The sequence below is a fragment of the Dermacentor variabilis genome, chromosome 3 (genome assembly GCF_050947875.1).
Source record: "Dermacentor variabilis isolate Ectoservices chromosome 3, ASM5094787v1, whole genome shotgun sequence".
Taxonomy (NCBI): Eukaryota; Metazoa; Arthropoda; class Arachnida; order Ixodida; family Ixodidae; genus Dermacentor; species Dermacentor variabilis.
Genome location: NC_134570.1, coordinates 156,183,863 through 156,207,099, shown reverse-complemented (window position 1 = coordinate 156,207,099; position 23,237 = coordinate 156,183,863). Strand labels below are relative to the sequence as shown.

General features: G+C 45.9%; 1 protein-coding gene across 1 annotated transcript in view; it reads right to left on the bottom strand.

Moving 5' to 3' along the window:
• The window catches only part of LOC142576436 (uncharacterized), a 58,498-nt gene that overhangs the window by 21,311 nt on the left and 13,950 nt on the right, over positions 1 to 23,237 (bottom strand). The window contains exons 2-3 of the mRNA XM_075686571.1: positions 12,654 to 12,823; positions 6,580 to 6,680 (exon numbers count right to left, since the gene is read on the bottom strand). Coding sequence (XP_075542686.1) covers positions 6,580 to 6,680; positions 12,654 to 12,823 — 271 coding nt within the window. The remainder of the gene's footprint in view (positions 1 to 6,579; positions 6,681 to 12,653; positions 12,824 to 23,237) is intronic.

Genomic DNA, 23,237 nt, shown 5'->3' with positions numbered 1-23,237 from the left:
GGCGGTCCACATTATTCCGGAGTACTCACTACGCCGTGCCTCATAATGAAATCGTGGTTTTGGCACCTAAAACCCTATAATTTAAAGGATCACCGTGAAATGGGCCTGTTGAAAGCGTCTGACCGAAGACTTTAGCAACAACTAAATATAGACATATAAGCACCTTTCCGACTCCGGTCGGCACACACGTCTGAAAAATGGGGCGACAAGAAAGTTAAAGAATGCAATGTAGTAACTAACATTTATGAATACAGGCTACTGTATTATTTTTCCTCCAGCTCCAAAAATTGGTAAACATTTTAAATAAATAAGTCACGACTTGAATATGACAGAAGTGATGCGCGTACCCGCAGCAAAGACAAGTGGTTAGCATCGTACAGGCGTACAAATGACCTCATGTAGTCGCTAAGGCACACGCTACCTTCACTGTTAAATAAATTTGGGAAACAAAATGTTATCATAAATACCTTGACTCGAAAACAGATTAGAGCGTTTTTTCATAACCGTATTTTTGAAATTCGATGTTTGTAATTATTGTAAATGTGAATCATAGTATTTGTATACCCTAATAGATCAGTGTTTCCATTGCTGACTCACTGCTGCCATGTGAGGGCCTTCAGGCACATTCAAGCTGTATGTCGCAGCTTTTCGCCTGGAGGACCCTCAACAAGTTTGTTGGAAATAAAACATTTGATTTGATTTTTTTTATTTAGTGCCTGTACACGCTGGCAACTCGCAAGAGTAATTGAAGTTGCCTGAGGAGTCGGATAGACGATTTCGCTCTTGCAAGATCAAGCAAGAGGGCAGCCACGCCACAGCAAGGGTCAAAGAATCTCCGCGCTATCGATGTTCGCGAGCATATTTCTGCATTGCAGACCGCTACTGAGACAGCCGGCTTTGATATTGTCGTTGATAATAGGAGATTTAGGCTTTCCTAAATGGGGGTAATTTATGGCACAATGCACATTCTGCGCGTAACGAAATCCGTCTCGAGGATTTCCCCAGGTAATCTATTCCGACAACGCACGGACGTTCAAGAAAACTTCAGAAGATCCATAAGCGCATATTACTCATGCAAAGAAGGGACGCCGCGAACATGCACAGAGAGCACAGTGGCATCGAAGCACGAACCTCCAGGCGCCTTCCTGCTCTGGCGCTCGCTTCCCTCGCAGCGACAAAGAAAATCTCGCCGATTTGATAGACGGGGCATTTACGCTTGCGCATAAAAAGATTTCCGTTCACTCAAAAAAAGGTTGCTTAGACTTCCACTAAGAGTATGCAGAAGCTCCACTGGACTTGTCTAAGTATACGTAAGCATACACCCAAATTTAAGTTAGCCCTCACCGAAATTTCAACTTGACTCACCTTAAAAGTAAAGTTCACCCACCCCTCAATTTAAATTGGCGAGCACCCAAATTTTTTTTGGCCCACCCACAAATTTCAAGTTGGCCCTCAAAAATTTCAGTTGACCAAAACACAAATTTCAAGTTGGCCCAAGCCCTAATTTTAGTTTTGCCCACCTCTGAATTACAAGTTTGCCCACCACCAAATTTAAGTTGGCGCACCCCCAAAATTAAATTGGCCCATCCCTAAATTTAATTTCGCCCGTGCCCAAATTTCAAGTTCACCCACTCCTAAATTTCAGGTTGGCCCACCCACGAATTTTAGTTGGGTAGCTGCCAAATTTACATTCGCCCAGGCCCAAATTTCAACCTGACCCACCCCTTAATTTCAGTTGGGTCACCCCAAATGTAAGATTGATCCAAGCCCAAATTTCAAGTCGGCCCGTCCCGTATATTTAGTTGTGCCGCCCCTACTATAATACATGCATTTTCCATGAAGCGCTATCTATCGCTGTGGTATTATCTCTGATCAATTTTATTATTTCTTTTCTTTCATTTGTTAATGCTATAAAGCTACGAATCACCTACCTTTACACTATTATAATAATTAAATGTCCTAAATTCGCGAATTACGCATTTTGTGCTAATACAGGGCATTACACTTTTCGCATAATGGGCTCGGGTACGCTCCAAAGAATACTTACGAATTAAAAGAATAAATGAAAGTGCAAAAGTGTCGTGTCGATTGCATAGACACTGTAATGTCAATTCTGTAAAGATTAGAAGCCCAGATTTCTTAATACCTTTATAAAATAAGGTAAACATCCCGTTATGCCAGGATTAAACTTGGCAACGGGTCCTGTTTGTAGCATTTCACGACGAAGACATTTCGTTGAATAAAAGGTGTATTTGTCTTTTCAGTTGTCATGATCTGTCTTTTCGTAGGGTTACGATCGGTTCTACTGGAAAAATAAATGTTTTTATATACCTATATTGTAAATTCGCCATTTGAATTCACCTAACGACACTAGAAACGTTCGCTCGCTTATCCGGCTTCTATTACAGCTAACTTAATATGTGATTGTTGATTGTGCGTTTGAAATTGGAGTATGTAGGCTAGCACTGTTCCACTTGGTTCCGAGTAACGCGTACTAGAATATATTTTTGGTGTTAGCAAAGCAATTCCCTCACCAAGGGAATTCCTTCACCAATGGCAATTCCCTCACCAGAATAGGGATTGGCCTCCCTGGTGCAGCATTCGGCCACAACCTCCCTGATGAAACCTGCAATTAACCCACGGCCCTCAGTCCCCAGCAGCTGCGGAGCACCTGAGCAAGGCGGCGGTCAGACCTGTATCGCAGCAGAGGGTGCTAGGAATCTCTGGATCCGGACAGGCCGCCAATGAAAACTGAGCCTGTCAACCTTTAAGAGCCGAACTCTGTCGAGTGAGGCTGGCTTAGCAGGACTCTTTGAGGAACTATCAGACGTTGTTTGGGACATCATCGGCCTTAGTGAGATTAGAACTGGTGAGGCTTATACATTCCTGAATAACGGCCATGTCCTCTGCTATAGCGGTCTCCCTGATAAGAAGCAATGCTGGGTAGGATTCTTAATCAATAAGGACATAGCGGGTAACATTGACGAACTCTACAGCAATAATGAGAGGGTAGCAGTAGTCATAATCAAACTTAATAAGTGGTGTACAAAAAGGTGGTACAAGCCTACGCTCAAGTCACGACGATGAGGACGTAGATCAGTTTTATGAAGATGTTGAACTAGCAATGAGAAAGGTGCAAACTCGGTATACAGTAGTAATGGGTGACTTCAATGCAAAAGTGGGTAAAAAGCAGGCGGGTGAACAGGCAATTGGCAACTGCGGCGTCGATTCTAGAAGAGCTAGAGGAAATATGCTGGTAGATCTCGAAGAAAGGAATAAGCTCAGAAAACTGAACACCCTTTTCAGGAAGCGTAGCAACAGAAAGTGGACCTGGAAAAGCCCTAATGGTGAAACAAGAAATCAAATCGATTTCATACTTTCTGCGGATACCAGCATAGTGCAGGATGTCGAAGTGATAGGTAGGGTAAAGTGCAGTGATAATAGGTTAGTGATTCACCTAGATTTGAAGAGAGAAAGAGTAAAATTGGTCAAAAAGAAACAGGTCAACTTAGAGTCTGTAAGAGTAAAAGTAGACAAATTTATGCTGTTACTTGCAAACAAATATGCAGCCATAGAACAGAGAGGTAATGTTGATGATGACATAGAGGTAATGAATGAAACTGTAACCAGGCTGGCTTTATCAGCAGCAGTTGAAGTGAGAGGCAAGGAACCAACGCAACCAGTAGGCAAGCTCTTCCAAGTAACAAATGACCTAAGAAAGAAACGACAAAGAACAAAAGTGTCCAACTCAAGAGATGAGATAGAATTCGTGGAGCTGTCAAAACTAACCAACAAGGCAAAAATAAGTTCGAAATTTAAACGTGAGAAAGACTGAAGAAGCCGTAAAAATGGACGCAGCCTGAAATCAGTGAGAAGGAAACTTGGCATAGGACGAACCTAGATGCATGCACTGAAAGCTAAGCAGGGTAATATCATCAGCAATCGCGAAGGTATAGTAAAAGCAGCGGAAGAATTTTATACTGACCTGTACAATATCCAGAGGACTCAGGAGACCTCCATTCAAAACAATAATGAACAGGATACAGAAACTTCTTCTATAACTAGAGGTGATGTCAGGAGGGTCTTGGTAGATATGAAACGGGGAAAGGCGGCAGGAGAAGATGGAATCACAGTCGATTTAATCAAAGATGGAGCAGACATAATGCTTTAAAAACTGACGGCTCTAAATACAAAGTGTGTCGACTGCAAGGGTCCGAGAAAAATGGAAGAATGTAAACATTATACTAATCCACAAAAAGGGAGACGCTAAAGAATTGAAAAATTATAGGCACATTAGCTTGCTCCATGTACTATATAAAATATTCACCAAGGTAATATCCAATAGAATAACGGCAACACTTGACTTTAGTCAAACAAGGGAAAAGGCAGGTTTCAGGAAGGGATACTCTACAATGAATCACATCCATGTCATCAATAAGGTAATCGAGAAATGCGCAGAGTACAATCAGCCTCTCTATATCGCTTTCATTGATTACGAAAAGGCATTCGATTCAGTAGAGATACCAGCAATCATAGAGGCATTGCGTAATCAAGGAGTACAGACCGCTTACGTAAATACCTTGGAAAATATCTACAGAGATTCCACAGCCACCCTAATTCTACAGAATAAACGTAGGAGGATACCTATAAAGAAAGCCGTCAGAGAAGGAGACACAATCTCTGCAATGGTATTCACTGCGTGCCGCGAAGAAATATTCAAGCTAATAAACTGGGGAAGGCTTAGGAGTAAGGATCGACGGCAAATATCTCGGCAACCTTCGGCTTGCCGATGACATTGTGGTATTCAGCAATACTGCAGACGAGTTACAACAAATGATTAAGGACCTTAACAGGGATAGTGTAAGAGTGGGGTTGAAGATTTATATGCAGAAGACCAAGATAATGATGAATAATCGGGTAAGGAAACAAGAGTGCAGGATCGCCAGTCAGCCTTTAGAGTCTGTGAAAGAGTACGTTTACCTAGGTCAATTAATCACAGGGAAGCCTGATCATGAGAAAGAAATTAAATGAAGAATAAAACAGGGTTAGATCGCATACGGCAGACATGGGGAGCTCCTGACTAGAAGCTTACCGTTATCATTGATAGGGAAGGTATAAAATCAGTGCATTTTACCGGTGCTGACATATGGGGCAGAGACTTGGAGACTGACAAAGAAGCTTGAGAATAAGTTAAGGACCGCGCAAAGCGCGACGGAACGAAGAACGCTAGGCATAACGTTAAGAGACAGAAAGAGAGCGGTTTGGATCAGAGAGCAAACGGGTATAGACAATGTGCTAATTGACATCAGGAGAAAAAAATAGAGCTGGGAAGGTCATGTAATGCGCAGGTTAGATGACCATAGGACCATAGGGGTTACAGAATGGGTACCAAGAGAAGGGAAGCGCCATAGAGCACGGCAGAAGGCTAGGTGGCGCGACAAAATATTCGCGGGTGCTAGTTGGAATCGGCTGGCGCAGGACAGGGGTAATTGGAGATCGCACGGAGAGGCCTACGTCCTGCAGTGGACATAAAAATAGGCTGATGATGATGGTGACGATGAAAGGTTAAAGCAGTTCATCCCCTTGTACAACCTCTTAATAATAATAATATTTAGGGTTTTACGTGCCAAAACCACTTTCTGATTATGAGGCACGCCGTAGTGGAGGACTCCGGAAATTTTGACCACCTGGGGTTCTTTAACGTGCACCTAAATCTAAGCACACGGGTGTTTTCTTGTACAACCTCTTGCTTGAGCCAAGAATCGCTGGGTAGCGCTGCCACTGTGTAACATAATTTGTGCCTAATATCGTAACCTCTCAGTTGTACGAAGGTCGGATTTACAGATATATCATAATAATGAACTTTCTGAAAATCCCCGGTAGTTTTCCTGTGCATTGAAGCAAAAATATTTCAGTTAAACGAACTTCTGAACAGCGAATATTTCAGTTGAGCGAACCTGATCAGTGTACCCGGGCTCATTCTTGAAATCAGTTCAACGAAATTTTGAGCTTTGCAGCGGCGGCCCCTCCAGCGGCGGCTATGTGCAGTGTGACAGGCAGCGGGTTACCTGTGCTATCTATCAGATCTGCAAATTGTTTCCAGTGTTCGTTCCGAAGAAGAATGGTGCACGCGGAAGATGCTATGACAAAGGCAGATTCCAATCCTGCAATGACAGCCGAGGCTGTAGGAAGCCTTGGAAAGTTGGAAGACTTCCTGTCACAGTAACAAGCTGTGCTAGAGAAATTCACAAAAGCAGACTTTCCGGCCAGCTTTGTTAATCCTTGAGATTTAAAAGCACGATTGCAAGTGAAAATTACAGATTTCTTTCCTAAATGAGATAGGCAAGAACGTAGCTATTACGCACTACGTATATATTGACGTAAATAACTGCACAAGTTGAATTTCGCACTTCTGACTCGATGTCTGCAGTTCTCTATGCTGTTCCATATTCTAGTAAATATTCAGTTTAGAGAAATTTCTGTTAAGTGAACGATTTCCTTGGGTCTCTTCAAGTTCACACAAGTGAGAGTTCACTTAGTCGGGACTGTCAAGCGTTGAGGTCAGTGTCATGGACTTACTGCTTATTATGGTCGAATTTGCATAGTTGTAGCTTTCGTTGGCGCCGGGAGGAGTGCTTTCGTTGGTGGCGAAGAAAGTGAAGTTAATTAGCGCACTTGCCCTAAAAAGGAAGAAAAAAAAACGGTATGCTTAGTTTATTTGCACAGATTTGACTTCACATTAAGCGACTTGTCAATAGATGCCTATCATTGCTTACAAAACACTGCAGAGGTCCAAGGTGGCCTTCAAAATAGTTCACTCATTCGCGGGCAGGCGTGCTTAAGTCCCTTCAGCAAAATGCTTCTGTGTACATGAGCACACGTGATATCCAAATGCCCCTTGCAATGCGATAAATCTCCACCATACAAAATAAAAAAAAATTCTGTCATGCCATAGCAAGCTTAGAAGGCTGCGTTTTTTACTTGCGCTGATGAACATACAAGGTGTCTTTTTAATTATTGCTATAGTGAATATATGAACACTCCAAGTAAGTTTTCGCCGTTGGCGTCGCTATGAGGCTCCACGTATATTTACGCCTGTGCGCATGCTATGTGCTGTGCCTTTTAAAAATGAAAATTTCCTTCGCGAACGTCGCCGGGTTTCGTGGCAGAGGCCTGGCTGCTTTCTTGTCGAATAGGCCAACCAAACACAGCTGGGCAGGCGCCCCACTGGTTCCCTTGCACCATCGCCAGATGGCGCTCGTCTCTGCGCATACGAGAAGAAAGTTTGGTTTTGCATCCGCGTTAGGAAAGTAAGGTGATCGGAATTCTTCGTAGGTTTTTCAAGCGAAGCTTTCTTTGCTTCTTCGACTTTCCCACCACTACTGGTGCTACTGCTGCTTCTGCTGCTGCTGTTATCTGGAACACCGCATAGGATGGGGAGAGGGGGGAGGGCGGCTCAGAGCGGGTGTATACGCGGCAGAGAGGAAAGGTGACGCGAGAAATTATTTTTTTCCTTTCCATCGCGCCGCTTGTGAAAAATGATGTCTAAAGCTCCCTGGGCGTCGACACATTTGCTTCCTGACAGCTGTAATTATGTGCGACCCCCTACAAAAGGACAGCATAAACTGCAGCACTTACTGTTCAACTAACGTGCAAATCCACAGGGAAGCTAAATAGAATGGTAGAGAGGGGAGGGGGTGGGATGCGAGAAGGCAAGGAAACTCTACTGCTATAGACACGAGAGTGGTTGCGGGCAAAGCGGATAAACTTAAACATTATGGGGTTTTAACGTACCGAAACCACGATCTGTAGCGGGGTACTCCGAAATAATTTGGACCACCTGGGCTTCCTTAACGTGCACCTATACCTAAACACACGAGTGTTCGCTTATTTTGCCCCCATCAAAATGCAGCCGCCATGGCCGGGATTCGATCCTGCGGCCTCGTGCTTAGCTGCCCAACAGCTAGATAAATTTAAATTCTAGGTACTTTACGTTAAGCTTCTGCAATTTAAGAAAGTAAAATCGATGCAAATTTGTCAAATGCACAATTTACGCAGGGCGTGCAGAAGCAGAGACGCATTAAAATAGTGTACCGCAGGGTCTAAGTGACGCTACCGAAGTGGTCACACGTCAAACGAAGAATGCTGTGCCCGCCGCTGTAGCTTTGAGGTTATGGCATTGCTTGAGGTGGCGGATTTGATCCCGACCGCGGCAGCCGCACTGCGAATATAAAACGCTCGTTTAGAGACACGTTAAGGACAGATTAATGATCACAACGGTTCAAAAATTAATCCGGAGTACATCACGGCGGCGTGCCTCATGATCCCATTGTGGTTTTGACACGTACAGCCCCATAATTCAATTAAAGTTTAACACTTCCGGCACCACGCCATGTGCCATGTCAGGGAGTGACAATGCTCAACCCTTTCATAGGATTTGAAGTGTGGCGTACAACAAAGGCTCACTCAAGGACCTCTCCCTGTGTGTTCAGTGTATTACGGAGACAAAGAGCAGTGGTTTAAGTAACGTCAACATCAGCTCACCACTCTCTTGTTGGACTAAACCTTGAAGAAATGAAACATTGACCGTCAACATCACCGCTAATTATCGTCACTCCAAGCAAACAGCCCAGAAAGCTTCGCTTACGTCGATTCCCACAGTGCGTGGGATTCGCATAATCTTTTTTTATTTATTTTCTTGTTCCTTTTTTTAACATTAGTAGTACAGTAAGCTATGCAATTACAACAGCTTGGTGGCGCAGCTCACCGCCCCTTCAAAAAGGGACGCTCATGGCATGCATACATCCGTCCGCGACGTCGGCGACGCAAGCCGTGTTGGGGAAGGAAAAAAAAAGGAATCACGAAGATCGCCTTCGAGTATCCGCGGCTGCACGGTATCGCCTGGAGCCGGGTCTCGCATGCCGCACTCGTGGCAGGCTCGCGTTCCCGGTCTTGGGCAGGCGGTACCGCCGTGTCCCACTTCGTAGAAAACCCCGCAGACGGGCACAGTCTTCTTATGCAAAGTACATCGATACTTTGCTCCGCACAGCCAGAGGTAGTGCGGCACGTCAGTTCCCGCAAACGTTAGAACGATTGTTGTCGATTCCTTTCCCACTCTTATTACCTTGTAGATCTTGAATCCCTCGTGTATTATGTTCTCCTTGTTCTCTTGGATCGTCAGTCGCGTTGGTGCACCTTGAATCACTCTTTTCATGGCGTCGTCGGGCGCCAGCCCGTACATTTCTACCGAGTGTTCTGTTTCTCCGACCTCGATCTTGCTCACTTCGATTAATTTTATCGTCATTTCCTTGGTTGGAGGGATCGCGGTTGCCGTGTTTTGGTTCTGGTCGACCCTTAGTCTCGAAAGTTCGCTGACGTCACCTCGTATTTGTGGCCTGTAGCAGAGCCAGCAAGTTCGAACGGCTCGAGCTCGTCCACGTCGAGTCCGCTTCGTGGCCGCGTCACTAGTTTGTAGGCGTCTATGGGGAGAGGCGCTGGTCTGCGTGCTGGCTTTCTTATCGTCAATCTCGTTTGTCGCTCCAGCAGCGGAGACGGTGGCGGCTGGCCGGCAGTTTGACTTAGCTGTGGTCGGCCTCTTGGCTCAGCTGTGGTCGCTGATCCACTCCCCTGCTGCTGTTGATTCCTTGCTCCCCTCTTTGTCATGTTGCAAATGGTTGTCTTCTTCCTCCATGTCTACATTGTATTTCACTCCGTGAGCGGCGCCACATTTCCCGTCCTAGACTGGTCCTGCTCCTCGGCCATGCTCGTAGCTAGGCCCACTGAGCCAACAACACTGGTCTCTGGGCCTACCAGGCTAGCGTTAGGCCTTGACCGCGCACACTGAAGAGTGCCTTTAAATTCTCAGAAGTCGCACTCTGAAAGCACTATATTTTGGCTCATCTTGGAATAACAAGTTTGGTTGCCACTGGGCCTCTAAGGTATCACCAGTTTCTGTCATTTCTTCTACTGTCTGGCATTTATTATATCTTAGGAAAAGGGTCAGACGATCATGACAGTTACTCAAGAACTGCTCAGCTACGATAAGGATGCGAACGGATGCCAAGTCCATTTCCGTTTTCGACATTTCCAGCCGGCGCTCAAAGAAGCTCTGCAGTCTCGTGGCGTACTCTTTGCCAGTTTCGCTGCCTCACGGTTTGTCGAAACTTTTCACGGTAGCCTTCGGCTGGGAAAAGAAACCTTTAAAGGAGGACCATTTTAGTCTTCTTGTATATATAGTTCATGAACTCTTCTGGTGACAGGCGACCGAAGACTTACAAGGCTTCTCCACTGAGGCGGAAACTAAGAGCTGTATCCCACTTCTCAGTCCACTCTTGAGCAGTAGCTAGGCGCTGGAATCTCTTTAAATATGCATGCAGGTCGTCCCCACTGTCGTTGAACACCGGTGTTAGGCGGTGACGATTTCTCTAGCTCGGCTGGCTTTGATTTATTTCCGGTTCTCGAACACGCGCTGAGTGTTCTCGGTTTCCCTCAACTTGAGCCAGTCGAAGTCGCAGTTGAAGAGCCCCCTGTTCCATCTGTAGACGTTCTTTTGTCGCCTCTCTTTGAGCGACCGGTTCCTCACATGCCTGAATATTTTCCCAGTGAGCCTGGTGTAACTGTGCGTCTACCCATGGCTTCAACTCTACCCCATCAAGTCCCACGTGTTCCGTAAGCGTTAGGAGCTCTTCTTGACTCACCTTAACTATACATGTAACGACTCAATGCAAACGGCTTTGTCCTGTTATGGACGCCAATTGAGGGATCGTTCAAAAAATTACGGCAAAGGAGGCGAAACTTTCGTTGCCGACAGAAACGAGGCCATTTGCATTTTGAGTCACTATCTTAATACATGAGTAAGTCAGATGAAAGTGTCTGCATTAGAGAAACACTAGAAAAACATGTACGTACAACACGCTTGCTTTATACCACTAATGTTCCACAGAAGTATACAGCCCCACGCTGTGATAAGCAGTGTTTGTGAGCGTTCACCCTGAGGACGTTGATCTACTGTCGGTGGGCCGGTAGATTCCGATTCATGATGACGGCAGGGATGAGCGTTGTGTGGGCGGACGGGTTATGGGAGGCATAGGAACGAACGATAGGGTAGGCATGGCACAGTCTGGTCCCGGTCCAAGGGCAGCGGACCGTGGAGGAGAGGAGGAGACAAAGGAGAGGAGGAGACAAAGGAGAGGAAAGACAGGGAGGTTAGCCAGTGTAAGTACCTGCTGGCTACCCTGTGCTGGGGAAAGGGGTAAAGGGAATAAAAGGAGAAAGAAGAAGAAGAAGAAAAATATGGAACAAAGAAAATTCACACAGTAACGCGAAACTACGCGCTACAACGTTCAAAGGCGGTCGCACAATTCGCATGTCCTTAAAAACTTCAACAAAGCCCTTAATGCCTTGAGTGCCGAAGCCCGTCTGGACCAATGCCTTAGAGCTTTTTCCTCTGTAAAGGGCGATTGTCCAGTTTTGAGAGAGCGGTCACGAGCACTTTTCTTCGCACTTTGTAATGGGGACAGTCACAAAGGAGGTGTTCAATCGTCTCCTCGCAGCCGCAGGCGTCACAAGCAGGGCTGTCGGCCATTCCAATGCGGAATGAATAGGAGTTCGTGAATGCCACGCCGAGCCACAGGCGGCACAGAAGTGTTGCTTCCGCTCGTGGCAACCCTGGTGGTAGGCGGAGTTACAGACGTGGCTCCAATCTGTGGAGACGTGCGTTCGTGAATTCACTGGTGTTCCACAGATTCTGTGTAAGCTCGCGGGCGAGGGAGCGATGACTTGTGGCTGCATCTGTTCTTGACAGCGGTATGAGTATAATCTGGGCACCATCATGAGCCGACCGGGCAGCGTCATCCGCACTGTCATTTCCTGAAATTCCGCAGTGACCCGGTATCCACTGGTAGATGATGTTGTGTCCCTTGTTGATTGCGTGATGGTGGAGTAGTCGGATGTCTGCGACTAGTTGCTCATTTGGTCCATGGTTGAAAGGGGACATCAGACACTGAAGAGCTGCCTTTGAGTCACATAAGATGGACCATGAATGTGATGATTTGTGAACAATAAACTCCAGAGCAGCACGGATAGCTGCGAGATCTGCAGCCGTCGATGATGTAATGTGAGATGTCTTGAATTTGAGGGTGACACACTCTGCGGGAATCACCACTGCTCCAGCTGAACTATTAGAGGAGACAGAACCGTCCATGTAAACGTGGATGCGTCCTCCGTGCTTTTCATGTAGCACTGAAAGCACGGTTTGTTTGAGGGCGAAAGTTGACATCTCCGTTTTCTTTTTGATACCGGGAATAACAAGAAGAGCCTGGAGTGGACGGAGGAACCACAGCGGTTGAGATGGTCGCGCTGCAGGCGTGAAGTTTGACGGTAAAGTTCCATTGTTGGCGGCAATAATCTAGCTAAATGCCGAACGAGGTCGAGCGGCAGGAAGGGGGGCGAGATGATGCGATGGAAGTCGGGAGAAGTGCCTGATATGCAGCAACTGGGCTTTCGCGTACGTTCGCGGATAATTGGTCATGACTTTGACTCGGTTGTCATCACTAGCTAAGTCAGCTCCTGAAAAATGGCTATATATGCCCTAGCACTAGAGAATACAGCCTCTCGACGGTGTTTCGTACGCAACCTTACCATACTGCACTTACCTGTGGGGTAGAGTGGAACTCATGTTTCGATAAGTAACATTTTTTGTCACTGTTTGGCCTTCTACTTTCGATGTGTCACGCCGGATTTTCACACAGATGGAGTCATTAGCCTTGTACGAGTAATTGTAGTTTCTTTGCAACATATCAAACCTGTGACTTTGATTGAAGAGCTGCATAATAGGATGAAAAGCACCAAATGGTTTATTTATAAGATTACATTCTTGGTATTGCATGAACACACATAGTTACTGAATAAAGAAGAAAGAAAAGCCGGCTGGAAATAGTATCCTGATACGCACACCGCCTGGAGACACTTGAACGTAAGTAAACGCGGGAGAACAACCAAGCGTGGACACTAAAAAAAGACAATACAAGGTTGACGTAAATGGTTGTTCAAATGTTTCTGTGATTAATTGTTGAATATATTTCTCTATTATCGCTCTTTTTCATGTTTATGATTCACTCATCTTGTATCTTAATCCTATCGTATTTCACGTGCAACTGCATCGACCCTCATCGGGTCTCCTCGGCCGCCCTGCAGGTACGAGACGCTCGTTGTATTCTTCAGAAGCGCCAGCAGCCACGCGGCTTTAATCAGCGACTCTGTGCCGCTTCAGGAGCTCCGATTTGCTCCACGTCCTGCCGCTCCTGGCGGGCACAATACGAACCACACATTTAGATCAGGCCGAGCCTCGCGAGCTCCGCGCGGCTCCTTTTCGTGCGTGGCTCGTGCTCTGGCGAGATGAGCTTCACAGGCGTCATCATTAGCCCACCGAGATGTCGAGCACGCGCAGCCTGGGCACGCTTGCGTTTCCTGTCTACAGCGTCCAGAGCTTTTTTGCTATGCGTTAGCGTGTTGCCGCGAAGACTGTTTCACGTGGTCGCATTTTCTAGTAGAAGAGAAGCTTAAATTACCAACAGGCAAAGGAACGAGACAGGACTTACAATACCTATGCATCACAAATTTGCCCAACAAGAAGTACTCCTGCAATTTCACACGCGCACTTCAGGCGAGAGAGACAACAAAGAACGCACGAAATTGTAGAAGCATGCGGGGATATATAGGAGGGGCCCCTCTTGCGTAAGCGCGCCATCACTAAGTTTAATCGACAAAGAGCTCAGTTATCTGAGCACTTTAACCATGTGATGGGGTGACATGGCTGTGCACTCGGGTTGCTCGATGCGTAGACCATTTGGCATCACAGTGAAAAGGTGTCGTTGCATTTTTCAACGTCACTAAATTTTTACTTAATTTTATAGACAACATTGACTCATAAATTGACACAACTTAGCATGGATCTTGCATACAAATTACGTACGGACTTTCAAACACATATTTAGTTGAAAAACAGTGATGATATATTCGTTCTAAAGGACACAGGGCCACTGCATGATCAGAATTATTCTGACGTAACCGCAGCTGCGGCAACGTGGCAGCTCCTATTTCTTTGATTGGTACTCAAAATGCTTAGCACAAGGCTTCTGAAGCTCAAATGCACCAACTTCGGACTTCGGTAGGCGTTAATGTCGAGTTAGAACCAATATGATTCCCTTCGACCACAGAATGCACCTAGCGAACCGGCTGAGTTCATGAGCGGAGCATCAGGTCTCAAGCATAAGTAATTCCGACAAAGAAAAATGATTGTAATATCAATTATAGATACGGTGGTCTTAAGGAAAGTGTTCTCTTCCTACAATGTCCTGCAAGCGTTCAAGAAGCGGTGAGTGCCGACAACGCTCTTTTTTAAAGTGGTAGTAAATGTTCTAGATACTAGCTGTGGAGTACTTATTTGCCTTGTCAAGTAAGAGATAAGCAAGTAAGAGTAAGCGCAAGAGATAGGCAGCAGCGCGAGCATTGCGTATTACTATTCGAAATTTAAAATAGGCGGCAACTGGCCTGTTGTGGCGTTGCTGAAAGCCCGAGACCCGCAAAACCCCCCTTCTCAGGAGTCTGCAGCCCATTCAAGAACTGTGTATGCTGCTGAGGACGAGCCGCCTGCAGATTCGATGGAAGTGCGGAATGCATGCGTATTTTTGCTGGCGGCTGAGGTATTTTGTACATGTGCTAATTTTGAATTTCTGTTTACGTTGTTTTCATGTGTGATTTCGCATGCGTTGAAGAAAAAAAAAATATCCGGCATTCTTACACCTTCTCCTCCAGCGTGACATTCTAATGAGGCACAGGGTGTGTGTTCTGGAGATCACACTTTCGAATCTTGAAAGTGGCACGGTTGCTTGAAAGTGAGTGAGTGAGTCAAACAACTTTATTTGGTCCACTATAGACGTAAGCAAACTTAACGTCACCTCGCTAAAGTGACAGAATTTTTGCTCCCTTTTGTTTTTGATTATTCATTCGTATTCTTTTTTCAGTACTATTGCAAAATTTATCGGAAATTCATCTAAAACGTATTACGCATACCGAGAGGACTCATCCACCACTGAACAGAAATTCTAATGTGTTCAAATTAGGAGCGCGTTATAAAAACAAGAGAATAGCCCAAACCATGCACCAGCCAGACACATGGTGGCCAGTTCCCTTTTGAAGCACATCGCGTTCTCGGAAAGGTATTAGCGACGAATTAAAAAAAAATTGCCATGAGTATAATTTGAGAAAGCAATAACATTTATCCCCACACATGCGAGATTTCCATAAGCGTATGGCAGATATCGCTGTAAAACTTATGTGGCGTTGGCGTTGCGACGTCATTTATACCACTGATGCTGTCGGTGCTTTCTAACTCGGTTTCCACCAATCACCAGATTCTCTGTCCATACTGCATATTGAATATATGCCATCTTTGACACTAATGCACGCCTCAACTCTGCCATCGATCTTCTTTTACGAGCCTTATGACGGTGAACTTTACACCAATACTTCACCATCTTATCAATAACGACATATGTGGGATTCACACTACGTCACGTTCGTGCTCTACATTACTGCTTGTTGTCGTCACTTGAATATAATGTGCATTGAATTAAAACGGAACATCCCGGACATCGAATTGCATCATATTGTGTATCTTGAATGAAGTTGCGTGCACTCAAACAAAGAAGCGCGTTATCATGAGTTTTTCAAAATCATAGTCAACTTCATACAAGTTATAAGTTATACAATTTGATGTCCACAATGCACGTGTTCCGTGTCCACTTGACCTGCGCGTCTCCATGCTGCTAGGTTTGTCATATTTGCCGAAGAGTGGAGGCCGGGGTCATTGTGCTACCGACGTCAAACAGCATTCCACAAAGTCATTGTGGGGACTGAAAGGCTGAAAGATTCGGCATAACTACCAGAAGGTGCATCTTTCAGTGATGTCAATTTGGAAAACTTCGGCGGGCGTGCGCCGAAGTTGTCGAGAGTCTTTGCCGACGGCGTTGGGTTTCCCGCAACTTCAGCGAGAGACGCCAGCACCTGGCGTGGCTTTGCCTTCTGGCGAGCTTGGGTCATCGACCTCTAGCCAGTCGGGAGCGAAACACTGGGTCTGGTACGGTTGCTTGCCCCTTTCCAGGAGCGGCTTGGGGGCGTGGCGTGTGCTTCGTGTCATAGGCGTGTGCTTTGCGTCATAGTTTTCAATCTGCTGGGTGAAGCTAGGGCCTTAATTCGCACCCTCATTTGTTCCCCCACGTCCGCGCATGCTCCTTGGCAAGAGACATGCACAGGCGGAGAGGCAATATAAGTAACGTCAGTTTTATTTGTTTCTGCAGTCGAGCGAATATGCTGATAAAATCGCCGCATGGTTCTTAATATACTAAAGAAATAAAGGAGAAAAAAATGAAACAAGTCCAACGGCTTCCCGATTGTCACTACTCTCAAACTCATAGCCATAAATAAGCCTTGTCATCACTGGTATAGTATAGAAAGACAGAGTCCGGCTCCTTGCAAATATTGTGTTGATACAGGCTCGCAAACAGTCTACACCGAATGTCGTTCAGGGGTAGCAGACTATGCCGTTCTCAAGACCATGCGAGCTGAAGTCCGTCGCCTGCGAGAGGAAGGCGACATCACAATTGCTAAATGGATACTTGCACATGAAGGAATCACTAGAAACGAAAAGGCACACCAGGGACGCACGCGCTGGAGTTCTTTCCGCACCTTTGCCTAGATCCACTGTCGTTTCCGCTTCCTGGGCCCCTGCCGCCTTTGCACAGCCGACGTTGCTCCCTATGGATGGGGCCGAGACATGGCACCGCGCACATATCAACCGCTGCCACGCTATTCAGCATTTGGTGAACCCTGAGAAACTATATCGCCACCCACGCAGCACATACCGAAGAATAGAGGTGCTCCTTCTTCGCCGAACCCAGACAGGCTAGCCTCTGCCACCAGCACTAGATTTCATAAAGCCGCACTCCTACCTCATCTCAAAGTTCCCGGCATACCGGCCATAGGTACGTCCTAATCTCATCTTTGGAGTTGTTTGCGCTTGACGCAATTCGAGAAAGGACATGTCAGCCTGTGGAAGGGCACCGACCTGGCACGCTGCAGAAGTGCATCGATCCGCCATCGAACATCGGGCCCAAGGACTCACTTAGGCTTTGGCGTGCTTTTATGGACTATTTCGGGGAAGAGGAACTGCCGGGGCGCCCCTCATCAGAGCCGATCTAGGGACCATTCCTCCTCGAGGAAGAAAAGAAGACCGTTCCCTTCCCGTATCTCCATAGAGGACCATTTTTTTGTGGCAACGTCTGACGTATTGAATGGAAAAATAAAGACGTTTCAAAAAAGATCATAATTTTCGATTCCGCTGTGCTAAAACAAAATCCTAGATATGTTGGTTCATTGCCTCAAGTATGTGCAAGCCTTGTAAAGCACTTGCGTTATCCACTAGTAGCCCTTCACAACCTGCTTACATGAGCCCATGGGCTCTCCATTCTGCTGCATCCTTTGCGCATTATGGATGTAAGTTAAATCAAAACCTAATATATTGTTTCCCAATCTCCTTTCTATGTCCTTCACATAGAGGGTGAACAACAACGAAGAAAGCGGGAATCCTTGTTTCAATACTGAGAAAATTTCCAGAATTTCATGGCATTTCGTCACTCCCATCCAATTTACACTTGTTTGCGCGTAAATATCTCCCTGAACAGCTCCATGATATGGTCGTCTATGCCTTCGTGCTCGATGGTATCCCACATCAATCCCTATCTGCATTATGAGGCGCTCGCTTAACATCCAGAAATTCTAATAATGAAGGTCTGTTCTGCGTGACTGAAACCTCTATGCACTGAGTCAGCACAAAGATAGTGTACTCTAGAACTCTGCCTGGTCTGAACAGATTTTCTAGTCCTCCGGAGCCCACGAGCCGTGTGCCCCGGGTGCCAGGTGCGAGATTCCACTTCGAGGGGGGGGGATGTCATATATGTCTGAAGACCCCCCCCCTCTCCGCTGGGTTGACTGGACGTAACAGGTAAAGAATGCTCCAGTCACCAGCAGCCCGAGCTCATGTACCCCATGTACCTGATGTGTATTATCGCTGAATTGTCGGCTGCAGCTTTATCAACACACTACGTAATAGCTGCAAGAATGTGTAGGCTAAAAAAATGGTTTTTGCTAAGTGGTCGCTAAACTACTTGCCTTAGCGGAACGTTTCATGCACGGCGCGCTCGTGCGGTGTGCTTATGGGCTATCATGGTTAGTGTGTCGTCAGTATATATAAAGTGTTCCATTCCAACGACACAGAACTGATGTTCTGTGTCGTTTGCATTATTTTTGTATCAGTTTTGCGGTGTTGAATAAAGACACTGTCTCCTAGTCCTAACAAAGCATCTCTTGATAATTTTGTTCCGGTTGTTTGACTTCATGTCACAAATACAGTGTCTGGTTTTATCTGCGCGAAATTTAACAAAAAGATGAATTTTGTGAGGACATTTCTCAATATTCTATCAGGTTATGTGTCTTTGTGACCACTAGGAACTCGGTATGGTGCAAAGTATGGCAGATAATGAGGGTATTTCAAATTATTGCTCAATTGGGAATTATCGAGCAAAGAGTGCAATTCGGGAATTGAGGACCCGAAGTCATATTATTAACTCAACAAAAACTTCTTGGCTAAACAAAATTGTCTTGGGCGTTAGAGCCTGCAGTACTTTGGCACTGTGGGCGGCCCAGTATGGCAGTACCAAAATAAACATGAGATAGTGCACCGGTGACTTCGATATCTCTATCCTCTCCATTGCGAGCGCAGATCAACAGTATCGCAACCTTTCTCTGGGCGGGGCTTCACCGCGGCCTTCTCTTTATTTTTTTTGCATGGTGACGCCAGAAGTCAACGCGAAGCGTTCTCTATTTCGTTCCCAACTTGATGGCTGTACCGCTGCTCGGACAATGACGTTTAACAATAGCAGCAAATAAAGAAAGGCTTTATGGATCGGAATGAAGTGAACTCGTAATTTCAATAGAATTGGCGTCCGCGCAGCAGAGAAGCAGGTGGCGTTTTCTAATGCGGTGGAGAGATCGCCGTCACTGACACGCTATTTAATTTTAGTTGGGGTTCAGGGCTGCCCACAACAAAAATATCGGATGCCGTTGTACTTACGACAATTTTTGTGAATTTGTTGTAGGACTTCGATTTTTCAAATGCAATGTAGTCTCTAAAATCGCTAATTAAAAGTTTATTAAAATATTTTTGTTACATGTGATCAACGTTTTCCAGAATGCTGCATCTATGTTGGCTTGCAAGCTTTACAGTCTGACAGCAGACGTGCAAATGCTCTTATCACAAGTTATCAGTGCAGCACCCTGCGTTATTTGGTGCAGAAAATAAAACAGCGTGTCTGCCTGCTACATTCGCGATCACTGGGTACGAAAGCGAAGGGGAAGGGGAAGGTGACATGTGCGGCATCCAAGACGGGTGTGCTGGTGCTGAAACATCACCCCCACTGGAAATGTTCGATATCCTCGCCTTCCTGACTAAGCCCGGGGGGGGGGGGAGATGACAGAAGACCTATAGGCCCCGTGTGCCAGGCGACCCAACTGCGCCACTGCCCATGGCCCAGCGCCTCCTCCCCGTATTACTACGCCAATGCTTGTACGATCTCTATACACCTACCCGATCTGCGGCGTTTCTTAAATCTTTATGTTTTAATTCTTCTCCTTGCTGGTGTCTTGCTACACTGAGTACTTGATCTACCTTACTGAGCGCATCGGGCCCCCCTAAAAAGCTAATGCGTGTGTCTCCATTTGACGTCTTACCGGTGCAGACACATTCTCGCAAAAATTTATGCCATCGCGCACAAAAGCACCGTCGCGGCCCGATCCGTGTACTTCCCGCTTGATATTGTCACGTGGTAGTGACTGTGAAGAAAGCAGCCAAACTGAGAAAGACGAAACTAGCGTTTTATTGGGCTAACTTGTGCCCTAAAAACAGGCTACACTCAAAGAATGGCGACAGCGGCGAACACGGTCTGCGATCGACGAAACTCTGATCAATGGGTCAACCGCGTCGGCTTTTATACATCAATCGTCGAATGTTCCAGACTAATCGCTGGGACCCGCGTGTCTTCCACAAAGTTCTACACTATTCGTGTTGCGCACACATGCGATCAGATTACACAAGGTTCGGTCACAGACAGCGAAAGGAAGCATCGATAACATTCCAGAAACTTCCGATACATGCAGGCGCGTCCTGCGCTGTGCGATAGCATTTGTTAGGCGGTGAAACGTGTCGCCCGATAAAGAGAAACAAGTACACGTGGCAATGTCAATGAATATGAAATTATTTTCTTAAGCTAGCATCCAAATATCCTTGCTTATTGCACCTAGTGCCATTTTCATTTCTCAGCCCTGTCTTTTCACCTCTGACGCCGTGCAGAATGCGATCAACACGTCCTCGAAAAGTTTCTTGAGTTCGCTAGCCGTTTATGCTTTTTGCTTCGTGACCCTGCACCCTGTCCCCACAGTAGTCAATTCCTCCTCCCGTTACCACCACTAGATGCCGCTCCTTCATTGTGTCCCACTTATGTTGTTTGGTCTTCGCTATGACTTCCCTGGCTGGCTTCCTCAGAAGTGCGCTAATATGGACTCGCTCCCTTGCTCCTACCCTTTTTCTTACGACCGGTTTTATTTACTCATGCTGGAATCCCCAACAAAGACAACTCTTCGCGGTTGCTCGTCCTCACTCTTGTGATTTCCCCAATGCCTTTCCCCACCCCCTGTCTTAGCATCCCGATTCACTTATGCTCGGCTTCCGCTGCCGGCATTTCAGTAATAGCGACTTCGTAACCATCGCTGACGCGTAGGTCACTCCTTTACGGCTTTGCGCTTTTGACCAGCTGCCGTATTTGGGAGTCAGCCCTATTCATAGTTATCGCATCGAAGAGTCCACCATTGGTTGGCGGAATGGCTGGCCCTAACTTGCGTCCCACTTTAGTTGGCTTCTCTTCCACCACCTTTCTCTGTTTCTGCTTGCTATTGAGTTAGTTTGCCAACTTTCCCGCCTGCTGCGATATATTATCCTTCGGCTCCAAACGGCCTTAGTCGCGGTCCTAGCAAACACATCTTGCAGACGAAATCCGCCTCCTCTGTATGGCCTGTCGATGAAACTGCGTTTCTTCCAAAAGGTATAGACGCTCTCATTCCATACAAAGCAAGCAAAGGCTTCTCTTCTCTACCATTATATTGTGCTTAGACTTTCGGAAAAAATAACGCTATTTTAAGACAAGCATTTCACAACCTGTCTCTACCAAACAGGAAAAAGAATAAAAACGCTTGAAAACATAAAAACTAGACTACAAGTTTATGATCTATCAAAAATAGGCGTGCTCTGTTGACTAGATCGCGCAGATCTGTGGATATTTAAGCGGGTGGTTCTTCGAAAATAAAACCAGTTGTTAGAAAGCGCTTGTCCTTGTGTTGCTCATTTCTTCGTCCCTGTTTGTTCGCGCAGAAAAAGTTTCTCTTTAAAATAAATATGTTCCAACTAGGCAGACTCGCAGTTATGCTTCAACTAATTAAAAATTCATGTTGAATTCTCCTGTGAGTAATGTCCACCCTTGAGAGTAATCCAGCTCTAGAAATAGAATTGTGCTGCATGGCCGTGGGAAAATTTATGGAATTTTATTAACGGTAAAAAAACGTCACCCCCGTTAACCTATCACTGCTCTGTACTACGGCAACCTAGTATTGTGATGCCTGCCCAAACATATATTGCAAAATAAAAGATTTTTGACACGTAGTTGTATATTTCTTGAGGTGTATGTATATTAATTTATATTGGAACTACGCATGTTCACGTACCCTACCTGGTCAACGGTACTGCGAGAACGGTAGAAGATGGCTGTTGGTTCAGAAGTATTGAGACTCTTGTCCTAAAGGGACGCAGATGATATCGGAGAAGTGTAAATGCTATTGGAGTGCTCGATTTTTCCTAGCTACAGGAGCATGAAGCCAACAGGCAGTGAGCCAAAATATGTATGCACGAAATTAACAGTTCTTTCTGTTTGAAATGTAGAAATAATACAGAGAATGGAAACGAAAGTGGACAAGAATGGAGATTACAATGTGTGGGTGTTCTTATGTATAGACAGTAGATGTAGCCCCAGAAATTATAGCCAGCACTGTACTCACGACCATGGCGACAGAAACAGATTGTAGATTACATGACTGGCACAGGGAGTGTAATTCTAACCACGGCATATGCCGGTTGTTCTAAAATAAGATAATCTATATACCTTGTCCAAATGTGTGCTACAACCACCGAATAATAATCATCTAATTGTCACCAAATATTATTGCAGCACAGCTGTAAGGCGCCTGTTCCTCGGTGAGCGTCGACGGCGTCGGCGGCGTAACCGAGCTAACGAGCACAGCGAACGACAAAATAGCGAACGGGGAGCACGATATGAAAGATACGAACGGCGAACGGCGGGAACCAATGAGAGCAGCCCTTTTGGGGACGTGCGCGCGGGAAGCAGGTTCATGCGGACCCGCCCAACCACTCGATGCGTACTCATAAATGGTCTCAGCCGGACCACTAGTTTCGCACTACCATATGCTCGCGTCAGCTCTCGCTTGCGCTTTTTTGGTTTGCTTTGCTTGACCTCGTTCGCGCTTGTTTCGATTGTCAAAGTTTGCGCTTGTTTTGTAACCTGATTGTGTGCGCGACGCGAATTGTGTAGTACTTTCTGGAAGCCACGCGACACCATCGCTTATACTGGAACCTTCGATGAGTCATGTATAAAAGCCGACGCGCTTGACCCGCAGATCAGATTTTCGACAATCGCCCACTCTGCTACAAGTCTATGTCAAGTTCTTTGCCTCAATATATCGCAAAAAATAAGAAAATAAACAAATTCTTTGCCTCAATATATGCCAAAATGTGAAAACGTATGAAGCTGCGCTTAAATTTCGCATTAGGGAGTTTCGTAATCGTCTGTGAAATTCTCAAATTTGGGGTGTCCACAAATGAGGTTCTCGCAAGCTTTTAAAACAAGACACGAAGTTTAAAAAGAACAGAGTTTATGTTTCTAGGAGGAGCGACGCTCAGGTACTTTCTAGATGTACGCCACTTTTTGTTTTCAGCAATTTACCGTAGCGCACCGCTAATTTTTGCAGTTCGGTGTCAGGCTAATGCGCAGCTACTGAGA